The following is a 19,637-nucleotide window of genomic DNA, read 5'->3' as shown; positions in this document are numbered from 1 at the left end:
CCAAAATCAACAGCGTATCCATGTAGGTCTTGCCGGCGGCACGACAGAGGAAAAATTGAGGTGGTGTTGACAAGAAGTACTGGAGTACCTGACCACAGATGGCGCTGGTGAGTACACCCCCCTCTTGTATAGCGATCGCTGGCGTATCCCGTCCGTAGATTTCTGTCGGGCAACGGAGTTGACAGCTACATGATTATCGGGTAAGATTAATATTGAAAATATGAATGTTACAATGCCAAACTACTGTACACATGGATGTAGGATCTCCAGCAATCAAGAGATTATGTCTTGTCCTGGCAACTTGGTAATTCTGATCTGGAAGGTGACAGTATCTGTTACAAATACAAACTTGAGAAGTTTGGAGTATATCTCTCTTTTCAAGGTTGATTTACACTTCTTTATCACTACCTATTAATTTTCTGTTAATTTCTCTTTAGTTTTGCTGATTTCATGAATGGATTACCTAGCTTTGTATGGTGTAACTATACCTCTGGTCTCACTGATATATTTGGCTTTTACGTGAGCAAGTCCTATTTTTTGAAGATTGTATAACATGGTTCAAAACTTATTAATGTCTCAAATAGGTTGTCACTAGAAGACTTCAATTCAAGGATATTTTGAACTTGTGTATTCAAATTTTATACATTTGGATGCATCATTTACTGAATTTATTATTTGTTTTTAATTTGTCTAGTTTCCTCACATTGGGGTAACATCTGCTTTGATAATTAAAACCAAGACAATTAAATCCTGTGTAAAAATTTGAGATGCATACTGGCAATTATGGAAAACGGTTGCGCACATAGTACTTTCATATCTTGCTCTTCAATCAACTCAAACTAAAAAAGTATGTTCAGCCTTACAGTACTGAAGGCTGTATACATGATTATTTTGGAGTAAATATCAATATAAGGCAAACTTTGAGAAAGAAGCAATATGAACATCAGGGAAGGTTCATAGAAATAAGATGGAGTTGAACCTTACAGTATTGCATATACATGCTTCAGCATGCTTCAAGTGAGATTTGCATTTACCTGAATGATTAAACTTGACTTTTGTGCATAAATTCCTTACTAAATACAGTAATGATACACTTTAATTTTATAACACTCTTAACACATTATGAACAGTATGATGTTACTGTACCGTAAAGTATCTATTAAAGATAGACGGTTTCTTTTCTTTTACTAGGGTATTCAATCAAAATATAAGTAAAAGATTAAAAACTAGCAAACTCAACGCACAACTAGGGACATCAATGACTTTCACTTATTAGTATTCATGACAAACATGACAGAATAAAACTTCACTTTATGCATTGATTACCAAGAGCAAATAAAATACTGGTTGAGTGTTGCATTAATTTTGTACCATCACTTGAATAAACACAAGAAAACTCAATGCACAAATTTAAAGTTCTGTAACACAATTATTAGTTTTTATAACTGGAAATTTTTTGAAATTGAGCATGAAAACAAAACATCATTGTGTGTAACAACTGTAACAATTATAATGAACAAACATTAACCTAATGACAGACCACAGACCAGTTGAAATAAAATGTATCGGGCAGTAATAAACTACAGATAAATTTGATATTCAGCACAAATAAAAGCATGAAATTACTGCATGTACTGAACTTCTAACTTAAATAAAGATTAGTTGATGCTAACACTTATTATGTAAATGTGCCTTGTGTATTTGAAACAAAACATGTTGAGTAATAAAGTCAAAACACAATTTGGAAGATCTATGACAATTTTTTTATAATATGACAGATGTTAAAAACTGCAGAGAGGAAATATCATTATAGTGTATTATTAACAAATCATATCCTAATGAGAGATTGATCAAGGGTTGGGTTCATTTTGTATCAAAGCAACATTGTTCACCATTTTGTAACAACGCTATGCGGTCAATAAAAAATTTAAATAGTAGACAAATTTATCATATTCAAATGTACTTTAGGAGAAACAAAGATTATTGGGTAAAACACCGTTATCCTACCTCAATACTGAAAAAACTATAAATTACTAGACGAATTATAATCTACACAAAGCTCGTTTATGGACTGCGCAGCTAAAATCACAGTGCAATATTTGAATTTTGAATAAGAACAAACACTTATACTACTAGAGTGTAACTTCTTTGGCCTATGTCTACAGCTTCTATTTTCTTTGTCCTCTATGAAAGCAGCCGTGCCATCAATATGGGCCACAAACACCAGTCTTAGAAATCCACAGGTACATAACGGCACAAGCTGTAGCTGATTACAAGGTGAAATGCCCCGTATATTACAGCATTGCAAAATATTGATATAATCACTATATGCAAATCAAAAGACTTGGAAGAAACCAATGATCTTTTCTAACAGCACACACCTACAATACCAACCCAATTCAACTGTAACCCTTTCTCTCCCACCAAATCCTTACTAATCATCAAGCCAACCAGACCACATAAGCAGTACTAAGCCAGTCATCGTATGTTCAATACCACATGTGATTTCATCTGTCCATACAATCCTAAAAAATGTGCAGTATATCTTCACTAAATGTTAACTTCACGTCTGGTGGCTTTTCATTCATGAAATTTGGGCCTGGCATTAGGGCTTGGAAGGCCCTTCAGCATCTAGGCATAGCCAGGAGAAAACACTGGAGTTACACTAAGAAGTCAAAGTTATGAGGTTGAACTGAAAGATGGAGGGAACTAAGCATCTCTAGACCAAGTGGAAAAGGCTAAAATGAGTGCAAGATTTATTTGACCCTGTATGGAAGTTTTGACTACAACCGAAACATTTTAGTATTTCCAGATTCCAGTTACGTAATTGCTTGGTCCACAGATTATGTGTATAAAGTTGGTATTGAGGCTAGTAATACGGTAGTTTTCTAGTTGTTTCCGCACTGAAGTGTGACTTTATTTCTTTATGGATGTATCAGATGCCGGGCAAGAACATGGGATTGGAGTAAAAGGGGTACCCACCTTCTAAAAGAATTTCCATTGCTACAGCTGAAAAGAAGTTTCTTCTGTAGTGGAGAGATAAAATTCAGTGCTTATACTACCAAGTGTTAAAAAAGACCAGCCATGACAAAACTCGCTCACTACCAGAACTAATGGGATCACTTCCAATTTTCATACATATGTAAATAATGTAAAATCACACACTTAGAACTTGTGCAATTACCAAAGGTTTTGTATTTAGTACAAATAAAGAGCATATGAAATTCAACATAGCAAAATGAATATGGCTGAATAAGATATGTACTACCTTCTTCATCGGTTGGCCAAAACTAAATGCTAACTATAAAAAGACCAAAATAGATTTATATCAAGGTTTCAATGTCCCCTTTCTCAAATTTGTATCGTAAATCATAAAATACAAAAGATATTCTCAAACACTCAAGTAATTTGTAAAATATTAAATCTTAATGAAATACAGTATACTAAATTTTATACAATCTTACATAATATGAATGTGGACTTTTAACTAAGGATACTAAACTGTTTCACACAGAGTAGTGTTAGCTGAAAGCTGAGTCATCAATAGGCAATGCATGATTGCCACTAGAAAATTATCAGAGGGATGGAGAAGAACTGAAGTACTGTACAGTAATAATACCAAAATGATATTACATCTCATACTGTATATCAACTGAAAAATTGGTCTCATCATAACAAAAAAGAATGAAACATATATATATATATATATATATATATATATATATATATATATATATATATATATATATATATATATATATATATATATATATATATATATATATATATATATATATACTGTATATACTTGAAAAAGATAAGGATTCATCACATATTGTGGAATGTTCTTCCTAACCAGGCAGTTGACTTGGTGAAACTTCAGAAGTTCAAGCTTACAGCAAAAGTTTTCATGTGGGATAGGCTGACAAGGACTCTCTTCATAGTATAAACTATTGAAGAGAATCTTATGAGAGATCTATTTTAACATTACTGATCTTAGCAGCCAGCTTTTCTGACTAGGTTTGTATTTTAGCTAGTAATAATAATAATAATAATAATAATAATAATAATAATAATAAATCAAATACTTCACAGGGAGAAAGATGACAGGAAAGTAATGCTAAAATAACGACAATGAGACATATTATGCACACACAAAAATCATCATATCTTCAAGTAATGTACAGTGTAAGACCAAACAACTGAATGGTAAACAAAAGATGAATTTTTATTTAATAATATTTTGGATTGGATTATGAAATTAAGGACCTAAGCCAGGAACTGGCACCAGTGAAATCATTCAGCGCATCATTGAATTAGTAAAATCGTGATAGAATTATAAATCTAATAAAAAACCATATTCAAATAAGCTCTCACACCATTTGACATAAATTTAGCAAATTTGAAAAAAATCATTACATCATCTTTTCCTGATCTGTCAGAGACAAATTTACCATATAGCATTTATGCTGCCAATTCTAGAAACCCTGTGCATTACACCAAACTGTGGTCAATCTGACAGTAACCTGTCACGATCAACAAATAGTAGTGAACTACAACCATCTAATAAATATGAGAGAAGTAGTTATACCCAATCGTCAATCTTATTAAAATGACTTTGATCTTCTGGATGATATAAAAACTTGTAACACAAGGACTGATATAAACATCAATCCTGAAGCTTTTATAAATTCTATTATGGGCAAGGGGAGAAGATGGCCCAGTCTTTCCACTTTCATAAAACATAGAACCTAAGAGGTCTTTTCTTATCAAAGAGGGGAACACTTTTCAAGTTGTAAATGTACATGTTGCTGCCTTTCCTTCAACATCTGGTATCTTATCACTGCATATATCCATGAGGGGGAATCCATAAGAATTAGTGGCCAAATTAAAATTAAGGTTGCCTAACTTAGCTTTGTTTCAATTTCCATTTAGTTAGCTCTTATGATAGTTAGAAATAAGGGCCCGTGACTGACAGATCTGGCATCTTGAAATCTACGGGGAAGGAAAAGGTGCCTGGAAGAGGGTCAAGACAAAGGCATCTTTATAGTTCACTGTTTTTTTCTTATCATTTTGGATTGGATTATAGAATCTATGGCAAAGGCCAAGCACTGGAACCAGTGAGGTTATTCAGCACTCACAAATTTATTAAAATCACATAAGAAATAGAATGCAACTAAAAGTATTTTCTAAAGTATCCATCCAGATGGAATACAAAAACAATTTTGTCATGTTATTATTGTTCTACCTCTGCAATAAGATACATATAAAGGGAATTAACAATATAAGATCTATTCGCAATTGTTATTTCAAACATTTTCTCTCCAAATTCTCATCTGGTAAAGGTCTCCATATAAGCCTTTTCCCTATATTGATCTGGCTTGCCTATCACTCATCCTCTTGCTACTACCTCAATTACTGTCATTTAGATGGCCTCTTTGCTTTGAGATAGCTGTACATATTCCATATTTGTTCCAAGAGTCCAAGCGTTCCCTACATAGAGTATTATAAATTTGAATACTATTCTTGAATATTTGCTGTTTATTAACTGGATACAGTCATTTTCTCTCTCCGTTACACAAGGCTTGGCAATCTTAGCAGGTTATGTAATATCAAATAACTAATAACAAATAACTAGTTCTCAGCTTGTTGAAACAGATTCAAGAATATAAAACACTGATTAAAGTACTGTACCTGTTTGTGCACTGCACCTAAAAATAAAAAGGCAAAATACTACATGGAAGATAAAACTTGCATTCTGACTTCTAAATACCTTGGATGAATTTGCATTAATCAAAATCATATATTTTGTTATTTATTACGAAAAAATTAAGTGCCACGTTAATAATTAGCATATTACAAAAGGTGCCGAGGCTATTCAATTATTAAATGTCATTCAATAGTCTTGTATTTACATTTATTTATGATATGAACATATGCGAAACTTTCATCCGTGTTTCAATAGTATCTTTTCCAAGGTAACTTAGTACCAAGAAACAAACTTTAGTTCAGGTATTTTTTAACAAAAATATTTAGAAGAAAATATTCACCAAAAACTCTTTTGTGGAAGACTGCCTCAATCTGCTTTCAAGTGACTATGCCATTTACAGTATCATCCTCTCAGATATTTTACCTTTACCTTAAGAACAAATATTCCACTCCAAGTTTCCTCTTCATTTATGATCATACCTTATCCAAACATACAGATTATAACTAAGGTGTATAATAGGTACCCATAGAAAGTTGATAAAGATATAAGAACTAGTCTGTGTCATCTTGCTCACACTTACGTTTGGATGCATTCTACATTAGGCTAATTGGTTAGATGAGGTGGCACTTTTGAGTGAACTCTTATTTGTATAATCCTTAATATTTCAACATTACTTAGCTTGGTATGCAAAAAAAATCCAATAGTTTAGTGTGTCTGCCTTGTATGCAAGCTAACTAAGACACAAAAGTCTGGAAAGGACCCAAGAGATCCAGCAGTCTTTGTGACTATTTCACTGATGAAAAGGCTATCCCTGTGGTGTTGTCTTTTCTGGTATCAGTAGGAATATTTAATGCCTAATGCCAACAAAGGATCCATGACGGGAATCGGAGTGTCATCTGACTTGGCTCCTTCCTATACATTCTCAGCATGTGATAAGCCTCCAACACTAACTTGTCAATCAACCTGTTGTATGATAAGCTTAACATTTTTTCTATGACAACTTACAAATAACAATCCTCACAACTCCTATCCAGCTGATGTTCTTACTTAATGCCCCTTTCACACAGATTTTTATTCTTTAGTTCATATTCATATCTTTCGTCAAACTCTCACATTTTTCAAATGTCCTTTAATACAGCAAAATATTTCAGAGTGCAATCCATCCTGTTCATCCCCTGTCTTGTGTTGTCTCTCCCTCCATGTTACAAGAACAGTGTATTGAAATATTTTCCGTGGTGTGATTGAACATATGGTTTTTGTACTGTCTTAGTGTACTCTATGTTAAAGACAGAGTATACTGTAATTATTATTAACAACTTATTTTTTAACATTTTGCCAACTACTTGTGGGCTTAGGGAAATATTTTTCTGATTATTCAGGCAAAGTTGATCTATATTAAGATTTTTTTTAGCTTTATAAAGATCATGTAAAAAACACATAAGACAGGTGTAGTATACTGTATAACTTTTTTTCACAAAGAAAAATGACATTACACTGTTTTACAAAAGATATACAGTGAACCCTCGCTACTTCGCGGTTCGACAATCGCGGATTCACCACTTCCCGGGGTTTTCCCATAACCCATATATATATACATATCGCGGATTTTCCGGAAAATTCGAAAATACCGCGAAATCTGAAGATAACCAAATACGATATTTTGTTACCTGTAATTCCATTAATACTGTAATTAGTAATATCTGCTCTTACTGATTGTTCATTGCATTACATATGATATATAATTCAGCACAGAAAGAAATAAAACACGAAAAGAGAATGTGATCATACGATAATTCAGTACGTAGTAAAATTAAATCGAACATGAAACGCAAATCAGATGCAGTCATACCATATTAGAATGGTGTGTACTGTAATGGATGTGCTTCTTTTCCATGAATCTTTTGTATGTATACGTACGTAGTACAGTACTGCATCCAATAATATTCTTTGTTGCAAAAATCACATTTCGAATAAGTACTGTAAGCGTACGAGAGAGAGAGAGAGAAAGAGAGAGAGAGAGAGAGAGAGAGAGGCGTAAAATAGCGTACGTACGTAAATTTTTATTATTATTGTTATTATTATTATTATTGTTGTTGTTGTTAATAAAATTATTATTGTTATTATTATTAATCATTATTATTATTATTATTACTGTACAGTATTATTATCATTATTTATTATTATTACGGTATTGTACTTAATCTACGTACGTTCAGTATGCGCGGGGCATCTTCTATGAGTAACCAACGCACCATGTACTGTAAGACGGGTTGTGATTGGTTCAAGCGCTGATAGATGATGAATCAAAACTCAAGTTTTGTTATCTAGCCTGTGATTGGTGTTTTGCCCGCATCTTCTACCCGCAGCATCACAGTTCTCGCGGGGCTGCATCGTTCACTTTCTCTTTCCGCGTATTGCTGAGTAGACGTTCTTAACTTTGTGAAGTTTAATCTGTGCTGTGTGCGACTGTTTTAAGTTGAACTTTTTGTTGAACTTTGTTACAATGGCTCCCAAGCGTTCTGCTTCTAGTAAGGCTGGTAGTGAGCCTAAACGCCACCGAAGAATGATGACGATAGCTGAGAAGGTTACGCTTCTCGACATGTTAAAAGATGGTAGAAGTTACGCGGCCGCCGGCCGCCATTTTGGCATCAACGAATCCACCGTTCGCTACATCAAGAAGGACGAGGCGAACATTAGAAAGACTGCTGCAATCACCTTTAGCAGATCAGCGAAGCGAGTCGTTACAACGCGTAATAAAACGATCGTACGCATGGAAGGTGCTTTAGCTGTGTGGATTGCCGACTGTCGGAAGAAGAACATAGCGTTGGATACGAACACCATCCGAACAAAGGCTTTGAGCTTGTATGAGAATTTTGCGGCAAAGGAACCTCATGACGACGATGGCGACCATGCTGAAGAAGATGATGATGTAGATGATCCTCAACCAGGGACCTCCACTGATTCCCAGCGTCAGAAACAACGTTTTTCCGCCAGCAAAGGATGGTTCGCGAAGTTTCAGAAACGCTTCGCCCTGAAAAGCGTTTCCCTGCATGGGGAGTCTGCTTCCGCTGACACTGCCGCTGCTGAAACTTACGTGAACCAGACTTTCAAGAACATTATCGCTGAAGGTGGATACAAGCCGGAACAAGTGTTTAATATGGATGAAACCGGCTTGTTTTGGAAGAGAATGCCGTCGCGAACTTTCCTGTTCAAAGAGGAAGCCAAAGCCTCTGGCTTTAAGGCATTCAAGGATCGCGTTACCCTCGTGATGTGTGGCAATGCTGCTGGATTTTTGTTAAAGCCGGGGCTTATTTATAAGTCGAAAAATCCTCGCGCTTTGAAAAACAAAAATAAGAATCTCCTTCCCGTGTACTGGATGCATAATCAAAAAGCATGGATTACGAAGATGCTGACCTCCAACTGGTTCCACCAGTGTTTCATCCCGCAAGTCCATGAATATCTCTTAGAGAAGGGCTTGCCATTCAAGATCCTTCTCCTTATGGATAACGCTGGTGGACACGCAACTGACCTGTCGCGTGAGGGCGTTCAGGTTGAGTTCCTGCCACCCAACACCACGTCATTAATTCAACCAATGGACCAGGGGGTTATCAGGGCGTTCAAGGCCCTCTACACGAAGAATACCTTGGCGGACCTCGTTGCGTGTGTGGATGCTGCCCAAGATGACGAGGATGAAGACTTCAACTTGAAGGCGTACTGGCGGCAGTACACCATAGCCACGTGCCTGCAGAATATTCAAAAGGCACTTCAAGAGATGAAACCTGCAACCGTAAATGCGAGCTGGAAGAAGCTGTGGCCCGATATTGTTTACGACGACAAGGGATTTACTCCGTCGGAAATCCAACACTCTGCAATACGGAAATCTGTGCAGTTGGCTGCCATAATTGGGGGTGACGGGTTTGGCGACATGACGACTGAAGACGTCGACGAGTTGTTGGACTGCCATTCCCAGCCCCTAACTGACGCAGACCTCGAAGACCTGACGAAATCGGCAAGTGAGGAAGAGAGTGAGGGTACCCAGGAAGAGACCCAAGAAAATGTAGAAGAAACGGGCTTAACATTAGAACGGCTCGCCAAGTTCTGCAACCATATGAAGGAGGCGAAAGAAATGTTGCAAGAGTGGGACGAGGATATGGTTCGCTCGATGCAATTCTGCAACAAGGTTGATGACATCACGACTCCCTACAGGATGCTCTTGGATCGAAAAAAGAAGCAGCGGCAACAACTTCCGATCACAATGTTTTTTCAGCCTCGCAAAAAAGAGCCAGTTCCTCCTGCTAGTACGCCTTCGGAAGAAATTGAAGAAGTTGAAGAGGTGTCCCAGGAAAAGACACCTCCGTCTGAAGAGACGTAAAATACTATCATTGACTGCACAGTAGAACACATCATCAGCTTCATCATCATCATTTCTACTGTGCAGCAAATTCATCGCCATCGTCATTCAAGTTTTTCTTGAACTTCTTTCGTGGTGAGTACAGTAACAATCTTTATTTTTTACTTTAACCTGTTTTATAGTTTAGTAATGTACGTACTGTATGCATTAAGTTAAAGGGAAGGTTTTAAAAGTCTACATGTTGTAACCTATCATATTTTTTTTGTTTAAAATTTACATTTACGTACGTAAAACAATCTCTCTCTCTCTCTCTCTCTCTCTCTCTCTCTCTCTCTCTCTCTCTCTCTCTCTCTCTCAAATTGTTTTCCTGCTTTGCTACGTACAAGTACTGTATAATTTATATTTGTAAGGTAACATATTTTGTAAATGCTTTTACTGTAAATACTGTATGTACTGTATCATTATTTATCACTATCATCATGCGTGTTAAATGCCTTGTTTGTTCTGAGCGTGGTTGTTTACTGAGCGTACACGCCGTCGTTTCAGGCGGCGTCATAAAGAAAAAGATTTCATTTGGAAGTCCTAAGAAATATACGTAAACTAAAACATTGGTAATAAAAAAATCAACATACAGTACTGTATAATCAATATAATCGATGCAAAAACTAACCATACGTACATATATGTGTACACTAAATGAGTTTGTTTCTTCATTATGATCAGAGATGAACGTAAACAAAACATTGGTTGCCATTTTTTATCGTGCTTTTTAGGTGTTTAGGAAACACATGATATAAAATCGCCTTTAATATTTGTGCCTGTTTTAGTTTAGGGTGCTGTAGTACATGCATTAAGTGTTCTGTACATTAAAGGGTGGTTTGTTAACAGTACTACGTACAAGGGAAGGTTTTAAAAGTCCGAATATACATGTTAAATAAATAGGTAAATATGCTGTCACTACTTCGCGGATTTTCACCTATCGCGCCCGCGTCTGGAACCTATCTACCGCGATAAACGAGGGTTCACTGTACACTGTAGTTCATATATATATATATATATATATATATATATATATATATATATATATATATATATATATATATATATATATATATATATCTTTATGATATTTATTGCGTAGGATTATAAAGATCCAGAATATTTCACGATTTTCTATTGTTTTAAAGCTGAACATGAAAGAAATCAATCCATAACCAAGAACTGAAGTTAGACCAAATAAATTTCTAGACTTCCAAAAGATGTGTGTATATCTATCTCCCTCCCCTTTTCCTTTGTAATGACCATACATACAGTATACTGATAGTAATTCATGAGCCATTGCTTGTGTGCTGTAAGCTTGGAAAAATGCCTGTTTTTCCTTAGCACAGCCTTAACTTGCGGAGGATATAACTTGCTATTTCATTTCACTTAAAGTTTACAGTCTAACTCTATATTTCATTTTAATAAACTCAAATTCCATAAGTACATTAAAATTTGGAGATTTTGAATTTTCTTTTAAATACACCATTATGATTTTTCCTTTTGATGTTTAATCTTTCTCTGTAAAGTGTCTTTCTTCATAAAATTTGGGATGTAAAAGTAAGATTCATAAACTTCCAGAATAACACGTAAAATAACTAAAATTAAAAAAAATTAAATACCACATCTTAATTTCCAAACTATGCCACAAATAGCCAAACATGTTAACCCTTTTACCCCCAAAGGACGTACTGGTACGTTTCACAAAACTCATCCCTTTACCCCCCTGGACGTACCGGTACGTCCTTGCAAAAAAATGCTATAAAATTTTTTTTTCATATTTTTGATAATTTTTTGAAAAAATTCAGGCATTTTCCAAGAGAATGATACCAACCTGACCTCTCTATGACAAAAATTAAGGCTGTTAGAGCAATTTAAAGAAAATATACTGCAAAATGTGCTGGGGAAAAAATAACCCATTGGGGGTTAAGGGTTGGAAATTTTCAAAGAGCCTGGGGGTAAAAGGGTTAACAATGTACACAGCCAATCATCGATTGAGATGTATTTCATAAGCTGCAAATGACAAGGGACAAATCTATTAGGGAAATTCATCTTAAAAAAAAAAGAAATAAGCGAGAAACGTTGTTCATATGTTATGTTCTCAGTTCATCAATTGTTCAAAATTTTCTATAAAAAAAAAGAAAAAAAATATTTTGAGTCAGCACATTATAATAAACTAAAACTTTGTATATGTTTCTAACTCTCATAACACAAGTTTTGTAGGGTTTCTTAACGCATGAAATTCTGTAAAACAAAAATGAGTTTCACCAACACTGACTGGATTCCCATTTGTGAAAAGAAAAAACCAAATCTTATCATCTTGGAGTTTCAAGAACACTTTGGGGGATGGATTCATTGGAAACTAATAGACACTTGAACATAGAAAAAATGTTCAAATAACAACAGTAAGAAAAACAATTATGCAAATCATTTTAACATCTGAACTACATATATACAGTATTATTTAACAGTGTTTCTTAGTACATAGCTTTGTTTCCTTGCCGAACTATCGTCAGTGGCCTCTCATTGATTCTCTAAGGAAATCTTTTTAGTTTCTTTTAAAACAAATTTACCAAAATTTCAAAGGTTGAAAACAAGATGATATTAATTGATGACACTGAGATCTCAATGGTTAAGCAATATAAAAAATACTAATGTTATAACACACTTTGTAACTAATATCTTGACTCTGAAATAAGTTAACTGAGAAATCTTACAGAGTATTGAATTGTTAACTCATTTTTTTATTTAACATCTAATGATCTTTTCCAATAACTGTCTCTTGCCTGGCTGGTAACTTTCAACAATGTCCTTTTACATAATAAAGATGCCATGCATCCTTCTCTCCTACATTTACCCTCACAATATATTGGGGATTTACAACCTGTCATTAATAACTCTTGATATTATAATGCATGAAAATATATCTGTGCTGATTTCATAGAACAACGGAGGAGATCATCTGTTAACAATTCCAATCAGTTAACTAATTTTCATATGAGGGGTGACACTGCAATGAAATTTGTGATAACGAATGCAGGAGGCTCTCTCCAGTAAGTTACATTCATTTGAGAGGCATCATCAGGACTCAATTCTCAGCTAACATGGTTGAATATTTTGCAGTAGAGTATTACATAACAGATTTGTACTTGTGTGGGACTTACTTAATGATGTGTGCTTCGATTCTAAAAACAAAAATTTATCAAATGAAGTTCTGTATACTTATTGCACTAACAAAAACAATCAATGGTACATGAACTACAAATATCTACAGTAATATATAGCATGGAGACTCAAAATATAAAATTTTTACAGTACATTTCAATAGCGCACAATTTATAAATATTCGGCGGATGTTTTTTTAATCCAATAAGTAAACTGACCCAGTCTATACCTTAGTGTATAGGAGATCAAGTATCATAAAAGTGGTTTTTACAAAGGAAACCCTTATTTTTGACTCCTATAAAAGGCTAGAACAGGGAACCTGATACAACATAATTTACCAAAATAATATTGTCTCCCCTATCTTTAGGGCCAGCCTTTCAACATGCACAGGACAGACTCTGTGTATATGAGAGACCCACAAGTTCAAGCACTACTGAATGCATTACAGCCTCCCAGGGAAGACAAGAAGTCTCCTCTAAAAAACCCCAAAGTAAGGCAGCCTCCTCTTCAGGGTCTAAATCTCTCTCAGACTCAAAATCTACAACTTGGAAGGTTGCCCTGGTCCTACATGACCCCTCTACCAAAATCCATTACTGCCAAATCTAATGATGTTGGGAATGAGATCCCAAAGTCCTTTACTGTGTAAAAACTCAGAGGAATGTAAAATCTTAGCGAATGCTTTCACCCACATTGAAAGGAGATATGCGGCACTTTCTCTCGAGCTCTCTGCTAGTGAATCCTTATTCCAGGCAAAATGAACCCAATGTCAGCAGATAGGTGAGTTGAGAGGGTCCCAAGCCCTGCCCCAAAATACACATGTCCAAAAAGGTGGTAGGATAATTGAGTACAGTACTCTGCTCATTTCTTGACTTTTACTGACATCTTTGTGTTGCTTTAGTAGTGCCCATTTAGTTTGTTTTCTTGAACATATCATATTGCAATATTTCTATCAATTAACTTTTTCATAATAAACCCCTTTGATTTTTCTTTTCTTTTTTTTTAGAAACTGAAGCCATACCACAGATACAGTTCTTGAAATCCCAGTCAGACGGAGATATACTGTACTTGATGAAAATCCTTGTTATCACTACCGAAATGAAAACCGATTGGAAATGTGCGAGATCATCCGATAGACCAAGAAAGCATACTGAGAACCATGAAATGATGAAATAAGCTCATAATCACTCACAGTTTAGCTGCAGCTACAATAAACATAAAGGAGTCCATTTCCAATCTGAAATAATCTGTGATATCCTTACTAGAGGCAACCACTTGCAACTCTGTCAAACTATGACAAACTTTGCATGGCCGAAATACCCACTGCTTTGACAATTGAGAAGAATGCTTGTTGTTGGAGACAACTGGTTAAATCTAAATCCTAAAGTATCTTCTTTCCCAAAGTGGGCAGATGCTTCTGGTTGTTAATAATGGCATAAATGACAAAAATAGAATTATTATCTTTGCAAGAGAAGAAAGTTTGAATGTGATATAGTTGCAAAATTGGGCAGCAGATGGAGCTTTTTTTAAATTTGCCCATAAATATATCAACTTTACTGCCCTCACATCTAAGAGGGTACCATTCAGTATTCCTCATGCTTTTGTTTTCTTCCCAATAAGATTAAGGAAACTTATGACTGACTATTCACAAATTTGTTGCAGTTTCGCTCTCCACTGAATCCCACGTCATTACTAACGTATTTTGACCTAGGGTCGAGAAAGAGTTTTGCAGAAATATTTCCTAATGCAACAATTGCCTGCTGCTGTTTCCATTTGTCAAAATATATTCTTAAGAAGATATATGACCTTGCGTTAAGATGGCAGTATCATGAACATCCGGAGGAGTTCAATCAAAAGATAGGATTTTTCCTTGCACGAGTAATTTTGCCAGTAGCAGATGTGATAGAAGGCTTCCTAGAATTAAGTGATAATGGTCACTAATTGCCAAAATTCACAGCCTATTCTGAAGTTACATGCATAAGTCAAGCAAGCGGTTGGACTACGTATAAGATTCAACTAACGTACTCCATTGCATCATGGAATGTTCATGACCAAACAATTAACGATTAACTTGTGTGTAATCTGACTCGGCGGTGGCGTCGCTGAGACGTAAATGTCCTCTCAGAAAACCGTTGGGGTCAATAAAAGGATTCCTTTGGCTGATAAAGTGTGACATTTTGCAATTCAAAACACTAACATGTCATCACCTCTCTATCTTAAAATTAACTGATGCTCTAAAGAAACAGAAAGCTATGACAGAGATAAAGAAAACAGACTATCAAAAAGGAGTTTATATTCAGCCAAGAAATATAAAGGTCAAAATCCTCCTCAGGTCACTGGTTAACATACAGGTTTGCAAATTTCCGAGTTTGGCTAGTACAAGAAAAAAAATACTATACTATGTTAGTAAAAAAATTTCTGCAAGGGATTATATTTAGCAAGCTTTTGATAAAAATAAGAGAAATAAAATTCATAAAACTGGAATAGATAAGATACAAAACTAAAACATGATTACTAATAGTAAAAAATAATCATAATTTGACTCCTGTTACTTAACAGTAGACTAAGAATTTTCTCCACGGGATGTGACCAATACGCGAGTCTCCCTTATACACACTGAATCCATGCTTTGCACATTGAAACTTGACCCTAGAGCAGAGGAAATAACATTTCTCTAGTAAATGATGCCCTATTGGATTCTCTGTTCTAGTCGTTTACAGGAAAGCCCTTGGACACCACACAACACATTAATCCTAAAAATACATATCTTTATATTACTCTAAGTCAGATCTTAATTTACCTGATGTCAAGATGTTAAGGGGGGTTACTTCCTAATTTAATTATATTCTATGTTATACATACGGACAGCCTTGGGTAAGTATGTAGTATCAGTAATATTCCAGGTTTATTTATTCTCGGAAGTAATTTACCACTTGTTTATCAATGTCCAGAATTACTTTCAGTACCATGAAAGGAGTAAAAATCAAATTTCCATAAAATACAAGGAGTCAAAACATCCTTAAAAGAGATGAAAATATCCAGTGATGGATACAATCAATTAGTAACAGTTGGAAAGAAGAAAATTCTGTGAAGTTAAAATTAAAAGTTTAAAGATATCATCTTAAAATTATGAGAAAATAATTGATGAAGCCAAACATTCAGATACTAAGGTACATCAAAGGCCTCATCATTTTCAATTAGTAATCAAGTACAATAGTTTCAAAAATAATAATAAGCATGCCATAGACTGATGGAATAATCATAAGCGATTTTCAATTACAAGCTGGTTTCATCTTATATCCACACTTGTATTTAATCTTTTATACAAATTACGTTGAACTTGATGTGTGTCCAGTGGGGGTAACCTACGGTCTTTACATATCTACAGCTAAAGACCTGTACAATTCCTATGCAATACAAAGATGAATATGACATTATCATTCCACTGCACTACTTCGCTGGAATAATCCAACGTATATTGTTGGTAATTGCTGATCAAATTAACATCTTTAAAAAATATCAATTAGTCTAATCATCCAATAGATAAAGCAATTCAGTAGTACATAAGCAGTTTCTAAATCTGAAAGTTTCCCTGCTGACACACTCATGAAAATGAGTAAAAAGTAATAAGTTCCTTTGGCAAGTTTTTACCCTGTGAATCCTTCACAATCTACACGAAGACCAGACTATAAAAATTGGATGCCAGCCTCAAAATTTTATGTTTTTGCTTAGATGAACTGTAGTATATCTTTATGGATAATTAATACAGAATCTGTAAATGGAAGAAAAGTGACGTGCCAAAACAGTAAGTGTGAAAACATCAATATCAATACGCTTTGGTATTCTATACAAAAGTTCAAACAAAGTATCGCTGAGTGTTCTAGTTGCAACAGGATAATCACATAGGATCAAATATAGAAATAAACATCAAACCTTACTACAACTGAAAAATCTAATTACAATCTTTGTAGGGAAATATAAATATGTACATCATGAAATACATTTATGTGCATTACATGCATTAAAATATACAATTTATTTCTTCTCAAGTGTAAAACACAGACATAACCTTAGTTCTTTGTAGTTGTGTAACTACTAATAAATAAGCAATAAATAACAGTTTAAATAAATAAATGCTAAAAGAATTGTCCGTACTTTGGCGTATATACTAAAAATCACATGTATCTGTAGCTGTACAATGTCTTTATTTTCACATTAACTAACTGCATAAGGGACAGAATATGATATAACAAATAAATCCAAAATATAAATTTACACACACAAAGGGGGAAATTATTGTCCATTTAGATGTGAATTATTTTCGTTTTACTACTTGCTTCCCGTTCTTTTAGAATTGGATCCTCTTCCAGCTGCCTTCTTTGAATACGTAGTTTCCGTGGATCTAAGTTGGCACCAATACTTTGCATGCCCCTTGCTAACCGACCAGCATTAGGCGCAAGGCTTTGAACTCCCCGTGCAAGGACAGAAAAGGGGGCAAGCACTGATTCCTTATTCAAGGCTGATAGCGGAGACAGTGGATTTGACTGATCACCACTCTGTCCAGTTCGGCCTGATGGGACAGATGAGCCTCCAATATGGCCCTCAGAATGACTGGAAGGAAGGTGCAACTGTAGATCTGTAGCTGACGAAGCTCTTAAAACACTACTTCCTGATCCATCTCTTTCATCGCGAACATCCACTTCATCAGATGAGTGAGAGATCTTCCTCACCCTTTGCATCAAGAGAGATGGAGACAAACCTCCAAAGGTTGGGGTGAGTGCTGGTGCCTGGGAATTCTCGGAAATTTCACTTACCAGTATTTCCGGAGTTGGGGAACGATGACTGCCAATTCCTCCGATACTTCTCGAATTTATCCTACTGTTCAAAATAGCAGAGTCACTGTAGCAACGCGTAACAGGAGGTGAAGGATATCGAGGAGGAGGAGTAAGGGATGGGGAGAGGCTTGAGGCAAGAACTCCGCACGAAGATAAGTGAGTTTCTATCCCATTTACTGGCAACACGAAGTCAGTGTCATCTTGCACAGACACACGAGGCTTCTAAAAGGCAGAAAAAAATTTGTACTAATTTTTAATAAAAACAGAAATTTAATAATGAAATTTGTTATTGATATACATTACTAATGGGATTTTCAAATTGCTTTTGTCTATGGAAGCTTGGTATGTTGATTTCCCATTTTTTTTCCTTCCAATATACTAATGCTTCTAGTAAAATAAATGACTTACTAGTGTCTAACAACAATAACATGCTGTGCACATTTTATCGCTTCTTCAGTCACAGTAAAAATAATTCCCTATTCTCTTGATGACACTAGTCAGTGGAGGAGGGGTAGACATGTATACGGACGTCAGGCGAGTACAGAAATAACAAATTTTATCATTCAAATTTTGTTTACTACTATGAACCTCCCTTGATGTTCATATTGCTGACACCCACACTATAGTTGTGGTTGGTAGCCAGTGAGGGAAACAGGTAGGGCATTAATTTTGTATAATCCATTAAATAATATACTAGATTTACCTGTCATCTAGGCTTTGGGGTAATACAAAATCTAGATTGAGTTTCTGAATATCACTATCTTCACTAATTACTCAACTATATAACATTAAAACTTAATTACTATGGAACTAAATATATAATTTCATGAAAAACAAAAAAAAATTAAATTTGAAATGTTACTCGGCTGCAAACCCTAAAGGATTATTCTACTAACAAACCAATTAGATTCACCGTGCTATAATTCAGCAATTGTGACACTTAACCAACACACTATGTTTAGCAATTATAGATTTGGTATGCCATTGACCTGCCTCTAAAACCGTTCATACATGTCAACACCATGTATGTTAAATCTGTAAAGGATCTCTAAGAATACCTTAAGGTTTCTTTAGGATCCTTACTCATGGAAAACTCAATAATCTTGTGTCTCGACATATATTTGTTGTGACATCGTTTTCAGTAGATTTTATGTCATAATAAAAACACAATAACAAAAATCTGATAGGGGCAACATTCTGTGAACTCCATTCATTTCAGAGATGTCAGTGAACATTGGAAAAAAAGAAGAGGAAATTGGTGAAGCACTAAGTACAGTAAGGGAAGAACTAGAGTGGTTTTGGAGCACTGGGCTTTATTATGTAAATTATATATGATATACAAGCAAAATGAAAATGATAGGCTGGAAAGTTCTAGGAATCCGTAAAAATCAGTTCTATGCCCATACAAAGCAAAATTCTTTTAAAAACCATAAGTTTCACAGGTCAACCGTACAAGTTGACACGTATGACCGTATTTTAAGAAAGAATTTAGCAAGAGTTCTATATGATGCTATATTTCTTATATAATGAATCCTCATTT

General features: G+C 35.0%; 1 protein-coding gene across 2 annotated transcripts in view; it reads right to left on the bottom strand.

Annotated features, from left to right (window-relative positions):
• Positions 1-12,241: 12,241 nt before the first annotated feature.
• The window catches only part of sp3 (spermathreecae), a 352,115-nt gene continuing 344,719 nt past the window's right edge, over positions 12,242-19,637 (bottom strand). For both annotated transcript variants that reach the window (XM_068363846.1, XM_068363847.1), the window contains one exon: positions 12,242-18,319. In XM_068363846.1, the coding sequence (XP_068219947.1) occupies positions 17,567-18,319 (753 nt within the window). In that variant the 3' untranslated portion in view covers positions 12,242-17,566. The remainder of the gene's footprint in view (positions 18,320-19,637) is intronic.

The sequence above is a fragment of the Palaemon carinicauda genome, chromosome 40, assembly GCF_036898095.1.
Source record: "Palaemon carinicauda isolate YSFRI2023 chromosome 40, ASM3689809v2, whole genome shotgun sequence".
Lineage (NCBI taxonomy): Eukaryota > Metazoa > Arthropoda > Malacostraca > Decapoda > Palaemonidae > Palaemon > Palaemon carinicauda.
The sequence above is the reverse complement of the archived record's forward strand: the minus strand, read 5'-3'. Positions and strand labels throughout refer to the sequence as shown.